The 23,539-nt window shown below is 39.7% G+C and overlaps 1 protein-coding gene across 8 annotated transcripts in view; it reads right to left on the reverse strand.

Moving 5' to 3' along the window:
• Window positions 1-21,898: 21,898 nt before the first annotated feature.
• The window catches only part of LDB2 (LIM domain binding 2), a 399,681-nt gene continuing 398,040 nt past the window's right edge, over window positions 21,899-23,539 (reverse strand). For 4 of the 8 annotated variants that reach the window (XM_054484368.2, XM_054484367.2, XM_054484369.2 and 1 more), the window contains exon 8: window positions 21,899-23,231. In XM_054484368.2, coding sequence (XP_054340343.1) covers window positions 23,001-23,231 — 231 coding nt within the window. In that variant the 3' untranslated portion in view covers window positions 21,899-23,000. Of the gene's footprint in view, window positions 23,490-23,539 lie in introns of all 8 variants that reach the window. The other 4 variants (XM_054484375.2, XM_054484378.2, XM_054484376.2 and 1 more) reach the window with 1 other exon arrangement.

Below are 23,539 nucleotides of genomic sequence, written 5' to 3' on the forward strand. Positions count from 1 at the left end.
GAGCCCTTAACCTGTGAGGTCTGGGCTGACTCTGGGTAGTTGGTGTCAGAGTGGAATTAAATTAGAGGGCACCCAGTTGGTGTCTTCATAGAATTAGAGAATGTCTTGGTGGGAAAACCACACAGATTTTGTGTCAGAAGTGTTGTGAGTGCTCTATTTCAAAATAAGGTCACATTCACAGGTACTGGGGATTAGAAGTGGAACAGCTTTTTGGAGGACACCATTGAACCCATAGCAATGCCCATCTCTCAGAGTTGTGAATATCACGTGGCATGCATCGGCATGGGTTGGAAAACAAGGCACTGTGGGAGGGTGGAGAATTGCGCATCATGTGTGCTGGTGCATTGATGGAACAGAACACAACAGCCCGAACAAGTAGAATGTGAAAGAGGGACACTGGGTCCTGATTCTGTTATGGACATTGTCACCAGCTGGTGACTGGGCAGCCACTTTCTCGCTTTCGTCTCAATCACTGTGAAACTATAATAACCTCAACTGGCCTCTCTCTGCCTAGTTTCTGATACTGTTGGATGTTCTGGTCCAGCCATTCGAACTTTCACAGAAACTTTCCTTCCCCAAGGCTTTCTGACTTTAGGCCCGACTTTAGCCGAGTGGGCTGTTGCTGAGGTCTGAGTATCAAAATGTACAATGGTGGTAATGAAAGTAACAAGCTTATAACAATAAAGCCAATTGGACCACTTTTAGAAAGGTCTAAGATATTATTTATCTAGCTTATGAGAGGAGTAGCTTGAGCAGAAAAGGTTTCTGTGGAGCAAAGCAGTTGATTAACTTGGATGCTAGAGAATTCTCTGTAGTGTGAACTCTGTTTGTTGTGGGAAAAACCTTGAGTAAACAAGTAGTGAAAATGTAGGACAAGCAATTTTATCTTTTATTCCTAGAGAAGGGGTCCTAGTTCTTGTTCAGTTTCTTTAATTGCTTTATGAGGAAGATTGTTTCTTGAGAGTGAAATGTTTTAAATATTGCCTGGATTTAAAATTGGTTAAGGAGGTCAGCACTGCCTGACCCAGCTTAAATTTCCAAAGGGCCAATCACAAGTATATTGCACATAGACTCAGCTGGCTGCAAGGCGGAGATTTTATTTTCAAGATGACAGTTTCATTTCAGTTCATTTCACCCACACTTGGAAGGGGAGAGAGCTTCCTATGAAATTAACTGAGCACCATTTCTTATTTCATCTTTGCTTTTCTAATTAAGGATTCAGGTTTGAGCTGCCTTTCCAGCCAGGTTCATGTTGAACTGGCAGACTCAGCTGTTTAGAAATAGAACTTGAGCTTTGAAGTTCAATATTTCTTGGTTCATGTCCAGGTTCTGCTGCTTACAAGTGCTGTGGCTTTGGGTACTTAATCTCTGGATTCAACTGTAAGAATAGGAAAAATAATTACTTAAAATAGCAAGTTCTAATTGACCTGTGGGGTAAGGTGCCCAATAAATTTGTAGTTTCTGTTTTTCCCATTGTGGAACCTTCCTCCCAGGATTCTGTTCTTCCAGTTGAAACTTGAACCTGCTAATTTAGCCATTTAGCTATGTATCTATCCATATATTTATGTGTGTATGTATCTATGATCTATGTATGTATGTATGTATGTATGTATGTATCTATCTATCTATCTGTCTGTCTATCTATGTATCTATCTCTGTCCTTCCATGCATCTATTCATATTTTGATCATTCCTTCTTCCTTTTTCCTATCACCCAAACTTTTTCTTCCTGTATTCTGTCCCATTAGAGGCTCTTTGTATATCTGAAACTTATCTAATAAACTAATTCATGGGAATGTTTAAAGGCTTAGAGAATAAAACATTTTAAAGCTAGAAAGAGCTTTAGAATTTTAGTTCCAATATCTTAATTTACTTATGAAGACGGTGGAGTAATTTGGGCAATGGTTCGTGGTTTAGAGGGAATATCATACTAATTTGTGTAGGTTTCCCAGACCTCAAATGCAGTGAAACTAAACAGATGAAACATTTTCCCATACTTGTATTTTACCATGAGGAAAGATGATGGTGATTATGATGATGGTTGTGATTATGTTGATGACAACAACAGGCATTCTTTTTAGCCTTTCTCCTGTGCCCAATACTACACTCATGTAGTACTTCATTTAATCCTCCAAAAATCCTCTTTGAGGCATATATTGTGATTTTATAGATGACGAAACTGAGATTTAGAGAGGTTAAGTAATTTGCCTAAGGTAATACAGCTGGGAAGTGGAGGAGCCAAGATTTGGACATTACTTTGAATTTAAAAATTCAAATTTAAGCTCTTAATCTCTATCCTCTTCTGCTGGCATAATCAGGCCAGAAAGTGGTGGCGGTGATGATGATGATGATGACAATGATATCACTGAATGTGTATTGAGAATTTACTGTATTCTAAGCACACAGTAAATTAACACATATGATCGTGCATTAACACACTTAATCATCACACAACCCAATAAGGTCAATGCCCATTGTCCCATATTTTGAATACGGATATGGAGGCAGAGAGAGGAAGTTAAGGATCTTGCCCCACAGCTAGAGATGGTAGATTTGAATTACAGCCCAGGTATTGTGTTCTAAGAGTCCTTACTCCAAACCACTGCTCAGGGCAGTTTGTTTTGCAAAGGAAGGGAGTGTGGCAGACTGGGGTATGAAGTGGGCAGCAAGATTGTCTACATTTCGGGTTGCACACAGGAATGCACCATGCATATATCCAGCTAATGAAATTGTGTACACAAAGGTATTTTGTAAAGTCTAAATCACAATCATGGTTCCCATTACCTATTCTTAGCCTTGCCTAGGACATGACCAACAACCGCTCAGTTTTACCAGTGAGGTCTGAGTCAGGAGGACTTAGTGTTTGTCCCTGGGATGAGAATCCCATCCTCTGAGAGCTCCTAACCAGAACAGTTTGGAACGAGGGCAATCTCTGTGGCCCAAGTGTCCATAGAGAGCCAGGGAGACAATGTGATTGGGTGAAGATTAAACTATAGGAATAGTCTTGACTTCTTGCAAAAACAATATGGCCACTCACATTATTTTTGATACACAATCAGTTCTTTTCTAACTTTTTCAATGTTTCAAAGCAAGGATATTGGGATAATCACTTTCTTCATAATTCTACCAGAAGCCGAGTGGCACATAACAACCCATTTGCTCTCTAGCCTCAGAACTGGGGAGTCATGGAATCTGGTGTTAAAGGGTGAGCTCTGGACACATCAGAGGAGCCAATTACTATTCAGCAATTATTAGTACAGACTGTATTGATCAGGATCTATTGGGAAAACTGAAACATCAATCATTTCAAAGTGGAGAATTATTACAAGGAATAATTAAACAGGTTGACGGACGGAAAGGCTTAAGGAGCACACTAAGATAACACTCAGCTGGTAACTGCAGGATGCTGCTACACTGCTAGTGGTTGGAGCAACAAGAAAGAGAGAATGTGGTTCTGGGAGCCTAGTGCTGCCAATTCCAATACAGAGGCCACCAGCCCCACGTGGCCGTTGAGAACCTGAAAAGCAGCCAGACTGAATAGGGAAGTGCTGCTATAAGTGTGAAATGCACACTGGATTTCAAAGTCCTCGTGTGTAAAAAAGCAATGTAAAATATTTCATTAAAAGTTTTAAATATTAATTCCATGTTGGAATAATAATATTTTGGATGAGTTGAATTAAGTAAAATTTATGGTTAAAATTAATTTCCTCTGTTTCTTTGTGCCTTTTGAAGAATGGCTACTAGAAAACTTAAAATTACATAGGTGACTTTCATTTGTAGCTCTCATTATACTTCTGTTGGACAGCACTAACTTAAATGCTTGGAGCAGAGGCCCATGTTGCAGAAACCCAGACCTCCAGGGAGGTGAGTGGGATGGCTGGTGCTTGAATCTCAGTGAAGGGGAGTAACTACGCTAATTTGGGGGCATGTTGAAAAACCACAAATTGGAATCACTACTCTATCAGGGTCAAGAACTTTTGCTTGGGTGACAGTGATGAAGAGGAAAGACACAGGAAGGTATGTGTCCTTTCTTTCTCCTCTACATTTCAGACTGTCTCTGCAATGCTTCTTAGCAGAACCCAACAGGGAATCAGATGGCACAAGAGAAATGTTTGCAGAGTTCCAGCATCTGCCTCACAACCAGTGTAAGAAAGGGTGGGCTTGGCATCAAGAGTCAGTGGTTTAATAACCAGCATGACTGGCATTGCAAAAACTACTTATTTCTCAAGAAAGCAGGAATTCTAGATTGTTTTTTAATGTGAAATTTTCCTAGTTCTAACTGACAACTAAATATTTTCTTAAAAATTATACAGTCTAAAGGAAGTACATCTGTAGGTTCCGTTTCTTGTTGGTAATGATCTGGGGACCATGGTCTAGATGTCTCAAGATCCCATCCAGCTCTGACTTCTATGTTTCTATGAACATTTGATATGTGGGTAATAAAAAAATTGAAGTTCCCTGGGGAGAGACCACTGTGGGCTGTAGTCTAGGAAGACTTCCTGGAGGAGGGGAGGCCTGGAGTGAGTTCTTGGATATTCTTTCCAGTAAGCATGCCCTTATACAATGCCCTTAGTCCATCACTGGCAGCTTTTTCCTTTGCTTGCCCCCATGTGTCTGTAAATACTGGTCGGAGAGTGCCAGCATTGTTTATAATCAAGGGTGGAGTTTGCCTGGGCCAAAAGCTGAGTTTGTTTAGACACAAATAAGGCATCCCATTGACAGCCTCTCCAGAGTAACTTGGAGGCAAGTCATGACTTTCAGATGCGGGTGGTGTTGGGGGGATCTTGAAACTGCTCAGAAAGATGGCTCTTTGTTGAGTTTTTTGTTGTTGTTCATATGAAACGGGGGTGAATCTCAAAAGTATACTGTTTCCATTTCTAAATGTTGATGTTTGTTTAGTGATAAGGAAAGAATAAGATCATGTAATAAGTCTTTCAGAAATTAAAATGCTAATGCCAGTCTTTAAAGTTTGATAAGGAAGAACCTTTAAGTATGCTTGTGAAAATCTAATATGGAATTATTACTGGCGTGGGACTGTAAACTAGTTCAACCATTGTGGAAGTCAGTGTGGCGATTCCTCAGGGATCTAGAACTAGAACTACCATTTGACCCAGCCATCCCATTACTGGGTATATACCCAAAGGACTATAAATCATGCTGCTATAAAGACACACGCACACGGATGTTTATTGCGGCATTATTCACAATAGCAAAGACTTGGAACCAACCCAAATGTCCAACAATGATAGACTGGATTAAGAAAATGTGGCACATATACACCATGGAATACTATGCAGCCATAAAAAATGATGAGTTCATGTCCTTTGTAGGGACATGGATGAAATTGGAAATCATCATTCTCAGTAAACTATCGCAAGAACAAAAAACCAAACACCGCATATTCTCACTCATAGGTGGGAATTGAACAATGAGAACACATGGACACAGGAAGGGGAACATCACACTCTGGGGACTGTTGTGGGGTGGGGGGAGGGGGGAGGGATAGCATTGGGAGATATACCTAATGCTAGATGACGAGTTAGTGGGTGCAGCACACCAGCATGGCACATGTATACATATGTAACTAACCTGCACATTGCGCACATGTACCCTAAAACCTAAAGTATAATAATAATAAAAAAAAAAAAATTCAGCCTGGATTGCAATGTATTCCAGGCCAAGCCCTTCTCTAGGGAAAAAACAATGGGTATGCAACTGTTTACAGGAGAAAGTTGGTGCAGATACACTGATGAATTCCCATCTGACTTTAGTTCTTGAGTCTTGCAGGAGCCCTTCTCTTGGCTGTTCACTCCATCCAGCCATCTCCACTGGAGCCCACTTAAGGAACTTTTCCAACTTCAGAACTTACAGTTTACAAAATCACTGCAGCCCCTAATGTCCTGGGACTTTCAAACTTCTGTTTGTGTTTTAGTTTGTGCCCTGTGGCTACATAGCTCATTGGAGGCTACTTCTAGGAAGAGCTCACAATGGAGTCTGTACAGGCTTGATGTTCACTAGACCTTGCACTATTAGACACTTTGCTTTGGAATCAGGTGCTAAGACTGGTGATATGGAGATGCAATCAGGCCTATTGCCTGAGCTCCAGCTGTGGGCAGTGCATCAGCATAGGAGCCAAAGGTGACTGACCCTGAAGAGTGGCTGTGGGATGGCCAGCCACCTGCTGGGTGGCCTGGAGTGAACTCTAGCTAACAGAGGTGCTCCATGCTGAGTGGTGGCAATGTCAACCATCCAGTTCCTATCTTAGCAGAAATATAAATTTATGATGAATAAAGAGAAGGTATCTCATTCCAGATTTCTTTCTGTAGCAATGATGAGTTATTTCTTTGATTTTTCTGTTGACCTACTGTGTACTCCAGTGTCAAAAGAGCTGAAACTCAATGGTATAGTTGGTTTGTTCTTTCATTCAAGTGTTTATTAAGATGCCTAATATGGGGCAGTCACTTTACTGGAGTCTAGAGATACAGCTATCCACAAAACAGTCTTTGCTATCATGGAACATACTCACTACCACTGGGAAATGAAGATAGTAAAAACACAACTACAAGGTAGTATGTAAGTTCTGTGATGGAGATAAGTACATGGTAATATGGAAGCACAGAGAAGGGGTCACTAGCCTGGTGTAAGGGTATTAGGGAAGCTTCCAGAGGAAGTGTGGTACAAACCAAGAACTGAGCGATGTATAGAAGTTAGCCACAGAAAGGGGGGGCTTTCTATGCTACCCAGACATCTTTGCAAGAAGCCTCCAATTCCAAAGGTCATCTGTGCATGACTTTGGATCCCTGAGCAGTTTTACTCTAATTGACCAGCTCAGAGTTTGTAGCTTAGTGGCCTTAGGAGATAAGTCCTTGGTCTAAGGAAACTGATCCAGGCTTCTCAGCATATCTCCAGCCCACACGTTAGACGTGACTGAAACATGTAATGAAGCATCCAGGGGCAGTCACCATACAGAAGTCAGAAAAAAACAATGGATAGTTTGGGCCCCTCACTGACCCCTGTGAATGGAAGTTCTGAGCAGAATTAGATAGCCCAGTATAGAAAATAATGTGGCATGCTCTCTGAAATGTAACAGCTCTATTTCTATGCTAACCCTACCCTTAACTAGCCAACAATTTTTCTCTAAGGGACGAGATAAATCACAAACTTAATTCTGTTCAAATCCTCATCTTATATCAAGAGTTAGTATAAAACTCATCTCTTCTCCAGCCAGAAGAACTATCTCTTTCTCTCTGTGTTTCCATAGCACACATTCTGTGTTATTTAATATCATAGCCTTTAATCTCTGTTCTGCTTGGGAAGTGGGGAAGTGACTTATGGATGGCTTTGAAACTCTCAGTAGATTGAGTGCTTCTGGAAGGCAAGACCTATTTTTTTTTCTTAAGGTCTTGCACTTAGTAGGAGTTCTAAAAATAATTTTTGAAATGAATTGCTGAGAGACTTGAAGTATAGTCACCATCTTCTGGACAGATAACTTGGCTTAGGAGCACTTTTCATGCTTACTTGTGTTTGGTTTGGAATGTATCTGCAGGTGAAGAGAATACTGGAAAGAATGGAAACTTTTAAAGGGTTCAACACATATTTTTTCTCAAAACTTTTCTGGAAACCTGCATGACATCTATTGCAAAAAACATTGGGATTCTAGAGAGTTAAACTCTATGCTGTTACCTGTGTCTCGTGCTGTGATGCTGTCAAAGGGCTACTTTCCTGGGTCAGCGTCTTAGGTGACTCTTATAAGAAGAGGACAAGAGCTATTACAGTGGAGCCTACAAAAGAGCATGCACTCAATACTCAATGTTAGTTAAGTCCTCATTCTCATATCCGAAGTCTGGAGAATTAGACTTTTATAGGTGAACTCCCTTTACAAAATACACACGCTTTCCAGGCTCTCTGGCTGCTCCTGTTCTCCATTCGTCCCCAACACCACAGGCTCTGAAACTTCACCATTAATTACTGATTCCTTTGTAATTAACAGAGCCCTGTATTAAGAGACAGGTTCCCTCTCCTGCAAGGAGCAATAATTCAGCTCCGATGAATGAATCTCAACAATCATTTTTGTTGTTGTTGTCAATATGAGGGCTTTGGCCTTAGAGGACACAGAAGGAGTATATTGCCTTGAAATACATCATGGTATTGGAAATTCAAGTCTCAGTACAAAGAAAGTTGGCTTTCCTGGGAAGCTGATTTGTTTTTATTTTTGGGCCCCACTGTTGGTTGGGGGGGTGGGTAATAGAACCCACTAAGATAGTGCTCCTGACCTCAGTCTACCCTCCTGGATTAGTCTGTTCTCATGCTGCTAATAAAGACATACCCAAGGCTGGGTAATTTACAAAGGAAAGAGGTTTAATGGACTCACAGTTCCACATGGCTGGGGAGGCCTCACCATCATGGTGGAAGGTGAAGGAGAAGCAAAGTCATGTCTTACAAGGCAGCAGGCAAGAGAGAGCTAGTGCAGGGGCACTCTCATTTATAAAAGCATCAGATTTCCTGAGAGTTATTCATTATCATGAGAACAGCATGGGAAAAACCCTTATGATTCAATCACCTCCCACCAGGTCCCTCCCATGACAAGTGGGAATTATGGGAGCTACAATTCGAAATTTGGGTGGGGACACAGCCAAACCATGTCACTTCCTGTCTGGGCAGTGGAGTGACTTACTGGATCAATGAACTTGAGAAGGGAAAGTGAGTGCAGCCTCTTCCCAACTCATTGCTCTTATGAAGGCAGCATGGGTTCCGTTTGGTTTGCTGTCATATGGCAAAGTAGGCCTCTCTGACAAGTCTTCAGGGCTGCAGGGCCACCTCTGACTGGCTGGCTAAGTCTCTCCAATTCAGTTTAGGAAGGCTTCCTTCCTGCATACATCAGCCATATTTTCCATATCAGCATTGTCAGTAGCACTATGATATTTGAATATTTACGTAACTCAACTCATATTCAACTTAAATTGATAGAAAATTTTGTCAGGAAAGTGGCTCCTTTTATTGATTAGACTCCCTCTCACTCTAACATATAAAAATCACAATTCATGATTCACTCTTTGCCTTGATCATCAGGAAAATTTCAACCCAAAACATAAGATGGTTAACAAGTGTAATGCTACACAGCAAAATATAAACAAAATACAAAGGGACTTTGTTATAATTTTTCTTTTCTTTTCTTTTTCTTTTTCTTTTTTTTTAGATAGAGCCAGTGAAGTCCTTTGGCCAGGCATGAATAAAAGAACTGTCTTTATTTGTTCTTGTCCCAATTTCTCTTCATTTGTCGCTCAGGTTCTGCTGAGTCTCACAGGTCTATCTCTTATTACTTTTATCCCGGGTTAGCCACCAGCATATGTGCTTTTCTTTGATGATTGACATAATGTGAAATTACAGACAAAACTCTTGATTTCTGCATACTATTGTTTAAAAATCCAACTTTAAATACAGATACTCAATGAAAACCATTTCTGAAAAGGTGTTGCTCTAGGCAAGGGTTCCCTCTGTTTTGTGATAGTACTGTTCGTCTCTGTCTCTGTGAAGGTTCTACCTCTGCCGTTCTTCCTTTTGAGTCTAGTTAACACTGTGTTTATTTTCCACTCCTCCACAATAAGAGCTGAGGAGTGGGAAAGCAACCCTTTGATTGGGGTGTGATCTGAAAATGGATTCCTCCTTTGAACAGAAACTCAGAAGTGATTACAACAGCTGTACAAATGATTAAACATGCTTTTCCCTCTCCCAAACACAGCAGCTGGAGTTTTATTGTTTAACCAATTCATGCCCATTGTTAGAGAGTTTACAGTTTCACCTCCCCAAGCCTCAGGTTTTTCCTCCATGAGGGACCAAATATAGATTCTCTGGCCTCTGAGTCCTTTATTTTTCATTGCTTCCTTTCTAAGTGAATCAGGTATCCATGGAAACAACTGAAGATTAATACTCAAAATAGACAATCATTCATTTCTCTCTGAACCATACAGCAAAAATAAAGATTGCTTTAGCCACGATTTGAATTCTTGCAACAAATTATGAAGTTCAGTTGCACAATATAGGTAGAAAGGAAGAGGCTATCCCTCTAAACTTTTTTTTTAAAAAATATCTGAATGTAAAAATCACAGAAGGCCAGAAACAGTATGTTTATCATAGGTAGAAGCATCAGCTTTCATGAACACTGGACCTGGTCACTTAATGAAACCTTTTAAAATTAGGTCCTGTTTGACTTCAGTGGAACTGAGGTGCCAACTGTATTTTTGTGCTAGTGGTGACCCAGCTTGCCAAAGCTGCCCTACTGTGACCTGGGCCCTGTACCTACAGCAGCTGTAGGTAGGTCCTAGCCTGCTGTCTTGTTTGCATTCTTTGTGAACCAGCTCATCATCTAATATGAGGTGATCTAATAAATCACTTATTTATCTTCTTTTTCCCCCAACTACATTCCCTGGGAGCAATATTCTGAATGGTCTGTCTGGATCACAAGCTATATTTTTGGCTATAGGAGAGCAGAACAGCTTGATCTCTGCAAAGGAAATCTTTGCAGAAATCTACTAGACTGTTGTCTAGTAGAAGAATAGGGAATGGATACTGCAAGGTTGGAAGACAATCCATGTCAGTGACCAGGTTCACATGAGATAGCATGTGCAGATGTGGAAAGACAACACAGAGCCATGAGACAGGGAGGTATATGGTTGGCAGAAGTAGTGGGGACTGCATTAGAATTCCTCAGGCTGTAAAACTGGGAGTTTGAGCCTAGGTAGATGACTGCACCTGACATTTAAGAATTGGTAGATGGCTGTTGTTAGACATTGTATTGTTTTGACTACCAGTGGGGCTGAACATTTGTCATCTATTTATTCATGATTTACAGTTCTATAATTTTTTAATGTTCCTTGTCTACTTTCTCTTATAATTTTTTCCAATAAAGCAATGTTCTTTATTTTAATAACAATGATAACTATTTGCTTTGTAGATTTGTGATAATTCTCTCAGTTAATAATTTTCTTTTAGTTTTGATGTTACAAACAAGCTTTATATTTTTACAAAATAAAATCGTATTAGTCCGTTCTCATACTGCTAATAAAGACATACCCGAGACTGGGTAATTTATAAAGGAAAGAGGTTTAATTGGCTCACAGTTTAGCATGGCTAGGGAGGCCTCAGGAAAGTTACAGTCATGGCAGAAGCGGAAGCAAACACGTCCTTCTTCACGTGGCAGCAGGATAGAGAAGTGCCAATTGAAGTGAGGGAAAGAACAGTATGAGGGTAACCACCTTCATGATTCAATTACCTCCCACCAGGTCCTTCCCATGACATGTGGGGATTATGGGAACTAAAATTCAAAATCAGATTTGGGTGGAGACACAGACAAACCATATCAAAAGTTAAATAATCTTTCATGAAATTTTAATCTATTGCTTTTATACTTGACAAATCAGTCTACAATCTGAGACAAGAAAGCTAATACAACTATATTTTCTTCTTATTTTATACTTCTGTTTTACACATTTAGCTCTGTGTTCTAGCTGAAATTTATTTATTTTCTCTTCTGAGTGCTGAGAATTTACAATTATGTCCTCCTCCCATAGTTAGCTAATTGTGTAGATATCATTAATCAAATAATTCTTTCTCTCTTTTAGATTTGTGATGCCATTATATCATAAACAAAATCTTTACACATACTAGAGTTTGTTTTTAAGCTATCTATTCTGATTCAACAATCTGTCAGTTGTCATAAGTACAATATTTTTTGAATTACTGATGCTTTATAATGCATTTAAAGAGAGAAAAACTGCTCTTCACCAATTGCTCTTATTTTTTAAAAGACTCCTTAGCAATTCTGCTTGATTGTATTTCTTAAAGAAATGTCAAATGATATTTGGGACAAAATAATTTTGGGATTTTGATTGAATATTTATGTTAATTCAACATAAATATACATCTTTGTAGAAACATAATCATAATAGTACTTGGTGTTTATTGAATACTTTTGATGTCTCAAAAGTGCAACATAAATAATATCTCATTTAATTTCCTAAATAACCTTATGGAATAGGTTCTTTTATGATATTCACTTAAAAAATGAGGCCAAGAGGAATAATTTCCAAAATCCACATCGCTGATTAGAGGCATAAACTCAGGTCTGACTCTACTGCTTATGAGAGATCCTTCCAATTGTTTTCTTTTTCTCCATGATAGTAGATTTTTATCGTTTTGCTTACATAGATTTTATACTTTTAAAATTAAAATTATTCCTATGTATTTTATATACGCTCTTGCTTTCATTCATTTTACTTCTCTGCAGTTATTTTTGACAAACATGAAAGGTGCTAATTTGTATATCGATAGTGTACCAGGCCAACTTGGGGACCTATTGAAAATGCTCTCAGTTGACTGTCTTGGATGTTCACCAGCAAAAAAATGTTGTGTTAATATTGCCAAGGTGGCAAGTCTCCCCAAATTGATCTACAGATTCAATATAATCCTCATCAAAATTCTACTCTGAATACAGATGCATGAAGGAAACGAAATAATAGAAGATAAAATGTAACAGTATATCATGGAAATAATTTACCACGATCAAGTAGAGTTTAACCTAGTAAAGTTAGGAAATAAATCAACAAAATAATTCTTGTGAATAGTACAACAGGCAAAAGTAAACTTCATCATCTCCTTAGTCGGAAAATGGCATTTGCTAAAGTTTAACTTCTGTCAGTGATTAAATAAAAAACATTAATTAGAACATTTAATTAATTCATTTTTATTTACTTATTTAATTAGAGATGGAGGTCTTCCTTCCTTATGTTGCCCAGGCTGGTCTCAAACTCTTGGACTCAAGTGATCTCCCAGGCTAGACCCAGCCCTGGCCTCCCAAAGTGTCGGGATTACAGACGTGAGCCACCATGCCCAGCCAGAACTTTTTAGAAGATAGTTTTCTTTACATATGATAAGATTGACAACATCATATTAAATGAATAAACACACTAGAGTCAATTTTATTAAAACCAAGAATAACACAAAGATGCCTGTTACCACTGTCACTATTTAGCATAGTTTAACTTTTAGCCAGTGGATTAAATAAAGAAATAAAAACAAAAGATAAGTCTATTGAAAAGGGAGAGAGAAAATCCTCAATATTTACAAATGAATTAATTATATTTTTTTAAAAATTCTATAGAATGGAATGAGAATTACAGAGAAAATTAATTATTAGAATTAATAAGAAAATTCAGTAAAGTTGTTCAATTAAGACATCAGTGTACAGAAATGTAGCAATTACTAGAGCATAGATTGGAAAAAAATTCCATTGGTTGGTCACCTGATTATGAGGAAACAATTGTAATGAATCTCATAGGCCCCTGCTTTTGGAATCCTTGTGATTTAGTGTGGAGATGGCAAATGGAAGAAACCCCCGCTCACAAGCTCTGCTGCTTTGCCATGGCAGGCGCTGCTGAGTTCACACCTTTCTTCCCTCTGAGTGAGTTGCTACCTCAGAAACTTTCCCAATGCAAGTTCCCGAGAGGCTACTCACCATCTTAGATGGCGAGGAAAACAAAACTTGTTTGATCCCTTATAGGGCCTACGTTTTCCCAAATTCCCTTTTTCTGCAAAATGAAAATTTTCATTTTTGTGACAATAGATTTCAGCTATGTCTCAGAAGCCCATGCTATTAAAACAATTTCATGCTCATTTGTGAATTTTTGAAGATCTCTGTTACGGCATTAATGCTTTCACTAGAACATGACAGAGGAGTTTGTAAACCCCAAAAGAGTAAACTACTTGTAACAAATAATTGAAAAAGAGAGAATGACTTATTATTACTGGATTGACCTAAATTTGGAATCAGAAAACAGGGCTCAAGATACAGCATGTCAGCTCTGGAAGGCATCAAAAGGAGAACCAGTTTGCTTATCTGAGGAATTTTTTTTTTTTTTTTTTTTTTTTTTTTTTAGACAGTCTCTATCTGTCACCCATGCTGCAGTGCAGTGTCACAGTCTCAGCTCACTGCAACCTCTGCCTCCCGGGTTCAAGCGATTCTGCTGTCTCAGCCTCCTGAGTAGCTGGGATTACCGTATGCACCACCACACCTGGCTAATTTTTGTATTTTAGTAGAGACAGAGTTTCGCCATGTTAGCCAGGCTGGCCTCAAATTCCTGATTTCCAGTGATCTGCCTGCCTTGGCCTCCCAAAGTGTTGGGATTACAGGCGTGAGCCACTGCTCCTGGCCAGGAATGGATATTTTCAGGAGATTATTTGAAGGCTACTGGAAAGTGAGAAATGTTTCATTTGTCTAGAATGGTAAAGTTTTAAAGTGAATAGAAACTGAGAAAAAAGGTAGGGTTGGGTGGGGCTTTTGATGTTGCTTCACCAACTTCCTTAATGTATAGTTTTTTGTGTTTTTTTTTTTTCTCCCGATATGGAGTCTTACTCTATCGCCCGGGTTGGAGTGCAGTGGCACGATCTGGGCTCACTGCAACCTTTGCCTCCTGGATTCAAGCAATTCTTCTGCCTTAGCCTCCCGAGTAGCTGAGACTACAGGCGCGCACCACCACACCTGGCTAATTTTTGTACTTTTAGTAGAGATGGGGTTTCACCATATTGGCCAGGCTGGTCTCGACCTCCTGACCTCATGATCCACCTGCCTTGGCCTCCCAAAGTGCTGGGATTACAGGCGTGAGCCACTGTGCCTGGCCAATGTATAGTTTTAAAAACCTTTCAGTGTCTTTTTCAGCTCAGTGGCTTCAAGTGAAAAACATCTTTGTATAAACACCAACAGTTCAAATGCATTAGGTTTTGTTTAAAACCGAAACTTCCCAATACTCCCAATGATCAGAGACACCATCTTAACTTTTCTGATGAATAAAAGGAGGTGGCCAGAGAGGAACTTTGTGGAAACAACCAGATACCCAAATATGTGTATGTGTATTAATGTGTTACCATCCACCCTCTCTCTTAGTCTTTCCTGACAATACACAATCACAGCATTTGCCTTTTCCCCAGAAATCTGAGGCTTAACAGAGAAAAAACAGATTTTGGAGTCCTGCACTGATTCAAACTTTACCTTGCTATTTTGTATCTGTGCTACCTTGGCAAATATATTCACCCCGTCTGAGTTTTATACACAAAACACTTGCATCCCCAGGTTGCAGTGAAGGATAAATTAAATGCAAAGTGCTACATGGTAAGTGCACAATACATTTGAGCTCCATACCTCTAAACTCCTAGAGCTTTTATCTTCTGTGCTTTGTTGACACCTTGAGTTTATTCAGCCTTATGTACATGGTTAGCATTTTATGCACTGTCCCTTATCCCAAGTCAATTGAGAGCACCTTGAAGGTGGAAGCTAGGTACAGGAATCTCTAGTAATGCTTCACATGGTGTTAGGCATATGTCAGATACCCAGTAAATGAAGTTTGATTTAACAAACTCTTACGAACCTTCAACAAGCCTATTAATGATAAATAAATTCTAATAGGATGAAAAAAGGGAATGGACCAGTCATAAATAAGCGGGCTAATACATTACAGGATCTTCCATTAGTGGACCATTATATAGAAACTAAGATTATGTTTTTAAAGAATACTTAATGAGGTAGCTCATGATATATTATTTAATGAAAGGGGTAGAATTTGTAATTGTCTACTCTGAATATGATCATGTTGTAATGTATGTGAGACAAGAAGAGAAGACTTGCAGGATATGTATCAAAGTATTAGTATTGATCACATTAGAGCAATGAGATTACTTTCTTATTGTTCCTCTTTGTTCAAATGATGTACAATGAGCATGTATTACTGTATAATCAGGGGGAAAAAGCCTAGCAATTTTTTTCTTATGGAGGATGGAGGGGATATTCCATTATAAAATGAATTTCCTAAGGATGCTGCAAATCCTGCTTTAGGGAAATTGATCTTGATGGCCTTGTTCTCACAGCACCCCACCCCACATAGCACCAGTGTGAGTTGTGTTATCCTATTGCATTAAATGTTCACCCCAAGGTTAAAGAGAAATAGAGAAAGAAAGGATTTCCTGCAGGACTGGGCCACTTATTTATAAGTCCCTTGTCAGATGCTCTTGAGATTTCAAGGTCCTAAAAAGGGGCCTCCCTGCTTGTCCCATTACCAGGTAAGCAGAGTCTTGACCTCTGATGTACTCTTTGACAATCCCTCAAAATACATAGTGAATGGCAGCAGGGTGGATATCAGGACCCCTCTCCCAGGCCAGAGGATGCTGACCTGCAGACTGTGTACCTGACATGACAGCAAGTCTAATAAAGTGGCTCAGAGTCAAGATGGCATGTTGTCATTTGTGAGTTCTGCAACTTTGAGAAAACTGTTTAATTGTTCTGTCTTAGTTGCAAAATGGGGGATAATAACTTCACCTCACTGTTAAAGACTGAATGTTTATGTCCTCCCCAAATTCATATGGTAAAATCCTGATCCCCAAAGTGATTATATTAAAAAGTGGGGCATTTGGGAGGTGACTAGGTCATGAGGGTGGAGCCCTTATGAATGGGATTACTGCCCTTATAAAAGGGACCCCTGCTGCTCTCTCCTTTTGGCCATGTGAAGATACACTGAGAAGTTGACAGTTTGCAGGGAAAAGACCCTCAGCAGAAGATGACTATACTGGCACCCTGATCTCAGACCTCAACCTCTAGAACTGTGAGAATAAATTTATGTTGTTTATAAGCCACCCAGTCTATGGTATTTTGTTATAGTAACCCAAACTGACCGAGATACCCACCAGGACATTGCAGATTCAGTGTCATCATGCTTGTCAAGCTCATAACTTAACCCATGGAAGATGACCATTACTGTGACTCTTATTAGACCAGCATGGTTTCATGAAAGGAGCACAGGCTTTGACCTTGAGGACCCACGTTCAAAGCTCACTTCACCACTTATTAGCTGTGTGACAAAGGGTGTCACTTAACCTGCGTAAGCATCAGTCTTCATATCTGCAAATGCGGCTTATGATACCTACTTCCAAATGTGGCTATAAGGAGTAATGACCATGCATAGAGTGAATGCAATAGCCAACAGCAGCCAGGCAGGTAGCAAGAGTGAGTGAAACAGGCTGAATGTTACAAGCTGGAGAGCAGCCAACCAGGGCAACTGTGACTCAACACCAGGCAACTGTTACCATCCAGCAATTCAGAAGTATGAGGCTGTTGTTGTCTGATCTGATTTTTTAAGAAAAATAAGATACTTCAATTTTTATAGGAAATTCATCAGTTTTCAAGTGCTGGCAAATAATAAGAAACTGTTCAGGCAACATTATGTAGGCCACCAGTGGTAGATTGGATTCCTAATTGTTTACTTATAGCCTTTGCCATTTGACTTTGCAAGAGGCAGTGTATTTCCCCACCCTACAGATTCTGGGCTTGTCCTTTTGACTTGCTTTGGCCAATGGCAGTGTGAGAAGGTGTGTGCATGTGTGTGTGTGATTTGACATGGTCTCTATCACTTCTGCCCTGTGCCAAGAGAAGAGCATTCCATGGAGGGCCACTGTTTCTGAAAGAAACATGAGGGACAGACCCAAAGCAGAGTTGCCCCAGCTGACGAACAGTTAGTTCCATGAGTGAGAAAAAAGAAAATGTTGCTTGTCATCAGCCACTGAAATTTTGAAATTATTACAAAGCAAAATCCAAGTCATGCATTACACTTAAGTTCCCAGTTTAAGACCACCGAGGTAAAACATCTGGCAAGTGACTGGTAGATAAAATGTTCCTGACGAATGGTTATCATTACACTTATTCTGGTCCGGACAAATCTCATGGGGTTTCTATACTAAAAGGCAGGCTTGGTCCAATCCCTTGCAAAATGTTTGTTTTGTGCTAATTTGAGTTCTGAGAAACTTAAACACACTCATCTCTGTCTATCTCTTGCCACCTTATATACTTACAGGGATAAATGTTACTGCTAATCTTGGAATTAACTAACTTGCTTTTGATTTTACAGGCTCCTAGGTGGAAAAGACTTGTCTCAGATGAGACTTTGGACTATGAACTTTTGAGTTAATGCTGAAATGAGTTAATACTTTGGGAAGTGTTGAGAAGGCATGACTGGTTTTGAACTGTGAAAAGACATGAAATTTGTGTGGGGGTGGGAGGGGCAGAGTGATATGTTTTGGCTCTGTGTCCCCACACAAATCTCATCTTGAATTGTAGCTCCCATAATTCCCACATGTTGATGGCAGGACTTGGTGGGAAGTGATTGCATCATGGCGGTGGCTTCCTCCATGCTGTTCTTGTGATAGTGAGCTCTCACAAGATCTAATGGTTTTATAAGGAGCTCTTTCCCCTTTGCTCACTCACTACCTCTTATCTGCTGCCATATAAGACATGCCTTTGTTTCTCTCTCACCTTCCGCCATGACTGTAAATTTCCTGAGGCCTCCACAGCCATGAGGAACTGTGAATCAATTAGACCTCTTTCCTTCATAAATTCCTCAGTCTTGAGTATGTCTTTATAGCAGGGTGACAATGGACTAATACAATGGCAAAAAGTGGTTTCATGATTTCTTACTTGGAATTTCTTCACTAATTCAATCCAACCATTATGTATGATAGAGGTTAGATATTAAGAATACAGATTACAATGATTAAACTTCTCAGAGCCAAAGAAGTCTAATGGGACAGTGAGGGGTATTCAACAACAACAGAATTTGAAAGGAAATGCTGAAATGAAGCAAGAATCAGGTGCTTTTGGACCCAAGAGGGGGCAATCAAGCCTAACCAGAGATGGGGAGATGTCTCAGAGGACAAGAGAATCAAGCAGAGTTTTTAAAGATGAGTAGCTTTGGTTACATAAGAAGGTGGAGAATGGCATTCTAAGAGGATAAATATTTAAAGACACATGAGGTATAAACATTTGGTGTATTCAGAAAAGAGTAATCTAGGGTAGAGAGTTAATCAGGTCTAAGTGGGGAGGGAGTGAAAATAAAACTGTAAGGTAAGCTGAGGCTGGGTTGTAAATTGCCTTGGTTGTTGTAGATGTTTTTTTCCCAAAGGTGACAGCTGTCAATTTCTTCCCTCCTGGTATGCACATGCCATTTACCCATCATAAGTGTAGTCTGTCCTTTAGTGCCTTGAACCTGGGCTGGCTTGTGGCTGCTTTGGTGGATAGCATACAGAAGAGGTGCTTCAGTGCCAGTTCTAGGCACTGGCAATTTCTATTCCCTATGTTTTGGGATGCTGTCTCTTGCAACACCCCCTCTTAGAACCCAACCATTATATTATGATAACCTCATAGAGAGGCTATCAAAATGCACTTCAGTCAACAGCACTGGTTAAGCTCCTACCCAATAGCTAGCATAGTGAGGGCACCATCTACAATGTCCAGCCTAGTCAAGGCTCTGATGACTTCTCCCCCAGCTGCCATCTGACACTCTAAGGTATACACCTGGCAAAGAGCAGTGAACTCTTAGAAGGGTAACAAATAATAATGAAGTGTTCTCTTGAGTTAATAAGTTTTGGATTGTTATACTATGCAACAACAAATAACTGGAATAGGTGTTAGATAAATTGTTCTATGCATCATCTGTAATGATTGTGCAATAGTTTGAATATGTCCCCCAAATTTCATGTATTGAAAACTGAACTCCCAAGTTTATGCATTGATGGCATCTTGAGGTGGGGACATTGGGAGGTAATTAGTGTTAAATAAGGTCATCAGGGTGGGGTCCCTATGTTGAAACTGATGGCTTTATAAGAAGAGAAAAAGTGATTGAGCTGGCAAGCTTTTGCCCCCTTGCCATGTGGTGCCCTCCGTCATGTCACAATGCAGCAAGAAGCCCCTCACCAAATGCTGGTACCATTCAATTGGACTTGCCAGCCTCCAGAACTGTGAGCTAAATAAGCTTATTTTATTTATAAATTACTCAGTCTGTGGTATTCTGATATAACAGAAAACGGACTAAGATTATATATATAAACGACTTTAAAGAATTGATAAAAGAAAACCTAAAATGGTGAGGTGAGGGTGAGGGATGCACTGGAAGTTATCTTAAAAGTACACAGTGGGAAAGCAATAAAGTATCTGTTTCCCTATATTATCATTAGTTCTGTTGCTATTACAGTATACATGTGTAACAAACCCACACATTGTGCACATGCACAATAGAACTTAAAGTATAATTAAAAAAAAAGAAAAAATAAATAAAATAAAACATTAAAACAGAAAAATTAAAAGTAAGAATGTTCTAGGAAGGCAATGTAATATTCTAGGAAAAAACAAAACCAGGCTTTATAGTCAAGGAAGATCCAGGTTAAAATCCCAACTGTTGCATTCCTGATGTAGGAGACCAGGGACAACTTACTTAATGGAGTAAGCAAATTTGTGCCCACATAGATGTCCTTTATTAAGCCAGAACACTGGTCCCAAGATACTGTTACTGTTGCATCTAGGTGGTTTCTTTTCTGTAGAATGCCCCTCGGTTGATGAAGCCATCTTGCTCTGAAGGTCACAAATCCCTCATACATTCTGGGGATGGTTCCCAATCAATGAAGGGTTGATATTGATACAGGTGCCGAAAGGCTGGGCTGTAGCACAAGCAGGGATAACTCTTCAGTGAGGTCTACAAAGCCCTCACCTCGTGGATTAGGCCCAGGAAGCTGATTGTGGAGGCCCATAGCTTTCCTTAGTTCTTTCTCCTTCCCTATCCTGCTTCTCCCACTCTCATATATATATATGATTTTATATATAATATAAATATATATATAATTTTTTTTTTCTGTAGAACATACCCTTAATAAACCTCATGTCCCTGAATCCCAGCTTTAGGCTCTGCTTCTAGAGATCTCAACCTAAGACACTTAACCTTTCTTTAGCTTCCCCTTTTCAAATCCCCTTCCCAGAATTCACTGAGATGATAAATTGAAATTGCCTGGCACTTAATAAACACTCAATAAATAATAACAGATTTCCTCTCATCTTTATCATTAGCGCAAAGTGAAAAATATGAGTAATGTTCTTTAAACATAAAAGATCCTCCAGTGAATTTTCCTTACTCTGTATAGAAAAATAGGCAGGTGAGACATTGATTTTTAAAATGGTAATAATCATGCTTACGCTATGGAGTTATCATGAGGATTAATTGAAATAATGAGCCTTAAGTAGAGTTCTTTAGTGCAGAGCAAGCACTCAGTGACTAGAAGCTACTGCCTTTCTACTTGACTACAACCTCCAAGAACACCATCCAGTCTATCTTTTCATGTTGTATCCTCGGCTAGCACAGGGCTCAGCACAGAGAAGGCATTTCTGTGTTTGCTCAAGAAGTTGCAGTGAACAAAGAAAGAAACAATACTTCATAAAAGATGGCACAGGTTGTTGGACAGTGCTTCTGTGGCCTCGAACTGACCCAATTCTCTCCTCTTTCTTGCTCTTAGTTCTCAAGAATAACTGTAGCATGAGCTGGGAATGAAACATCCTGAGGTAAGGGGTGCCTGGCTGAAACAGCCTGAGCTCTGGTCCCAACCCATCCCCTCATAGAAACAGGATGCCCTTCAGTGCTTTAGTCCAGCATGTCACATGACCCTACGATATAAAACCCAGGTCCGGCTGCTTTCCAGGGTCCCTCAGCTGTGGTGCAAATGGGGCTTTGCATCACAGCTGAGACTCCATCTGCCCTGGGCAGCTTTTCTGAGTCTTGGGGACTAGGTCCCATGAATTCTAGGCTTCTGTTGTTTCTTGCTGCCTGTCTGTAAGTAATAAACCTGCTCCATGTAATTTGTTGCACGTGTCTTCTGGCTCACTGGACTCAGACGAGTTGGTAACCAGTGCACAGTGAACTTACTTCACACAGGTTTTATGGTTCCACTTCATTTGGAGTCTGGACCATGAATCTAAGCTCAATACTTCTCATAATTGTGAGCAGATTGCTACACACGTACTCACACAAATAGCCAGATTCACTTGCTGTGGTCATTAACACAGTTTATTATTGGCACACTTATCAGTAAAGCATACATAAAATACAGCTGTTTTTTAACACACGGAGCCACTGTGTCTTTACATGTGTGGAGGAACATATTAATATGCAAATGGAAAAATTAGTTCTCTTATAAAGTTTCACATAAATACACTGGAGTTGCCCAAAAACAAAAAGTCCCCATAAAAGAACCAGGTGAGAGCTTTACAAAATATCATACAAGAAATATACTATAAAAAGAAAGGATGGTCAACTCAGGTACAATTAAAAAACACACAAAGGTTCAGGTTTATTAAACTGCCCACAAAACCAATGGATTACATGGCTTGAAAATATTTGGATCAACAGCAACTTTACAAATGCATAAATTCTTAAGGGTCCAATTGTCTTTCTTTACTTAAAAATCTGCCCTGGTGTCTTTGATGAAAAAAATGACATTTCTTGTTTCAGCACTTGGGCTAAATTGAGTCAACTCAAGACAAGAACCAATTGACATCAGCTCAACCATAAATTACCTTGCTGGGCCCTCTTAGCTGTTGCCCAATGAAAGAAAACATAAAGAAAAAAAAATAAGGTACATTTAAATTACTTTCCAAAGCTGATTTTTTTGTCTTTTCTTTTTTTACTGAAACAAGAAACTCTCAGATGCAAGTCAAAAAGCAGAAAATATTTTACAATATTAAAAAGTCATCTGTAGTTAGGTTCGGCATATTAATGAGATCCTGAGCACTGAGCATTTATGGACAATATGGCCTTCGTTTGATGCATAAAAAGGAAATTCAACACAAACACGTTGTTAAAACCGTGCCAGAAGATGCGCTAGAGTTTTCTCTCATTTTAATTACAATCAGTGCCAGTATCTGTATTACCTGTGAAGGCCTCCAAGAAAGGGTCATGGAAGCTTATTTGGAATAATCCTCTCAATTAGAAAAAAAGAAAGAAGAAAGAAAATCAGATCATTGTGGTTTAGAAATAGATATTTGCATGGAAAAGTTTTTTATCTCTTCTGTTTCCTCTCCTGTAAGTAAAGATCTGCAATTGTAATGATCACCCACGGGCCTATTGACAGTGGATTCTGGTGCCGATCATCTTATTGGGAAGCCTGGGGTGGGGGGTTTTCTGATTTGGTCTCTTGAGTGGCGGGAGGTTTACTGTTCCACGGGCTGTTGTTCCCCAGCGCGGGTGAATTGTTGAAGTCCTCCTCGTCGTCCATGCCGTTGGCCGCATCATATTGCGTGTTTTCTAATCTAGTGATTAGCCTTTCGTCCTCGTCCCCAAACTCACCTCCCATCAGAGTTGGCTCTCCTACCACCATCACATCCTGTGAACAGCAGCTGACATTATTACAGGGAAACCTTGGGAGAGAGAAGCTCAGCTTAAAATAACAGTGGGAGGAGTCGGGGAATCTAGGACAGACACACTCGTGTACTGTACAACGGGGTCAAGTCTCAATGTCGGGGGCCGAGACGCATATTTGATTTCTACAGGAAATAAACATCGCCTCCTGATGTGTAACAACCACGCGAGTTTATGTCCTTAGTGCGCAGCCTGACACTGGAGAACGAGCAATGCTAGCAATCTGCAGAAATAAAAAAATGTATTTTTCAAAATTAAAAAAATCCATGCTTT

Source organism: Pongo pygmaeus, chromosome 3 (assembly GCF_028885625.2).
Source record: "Pongo pygmaeus isolate AG05252 chromosome 3, NHGRI_mPonPyg2-v2.0_pri, whole genome shotgun sequence".
Lineage (NCBI taxonomy): Eukaryota > Metazoa > Chordata > Mammalia > Primates > Hominidae > Pongo > Pongo pygmaeus.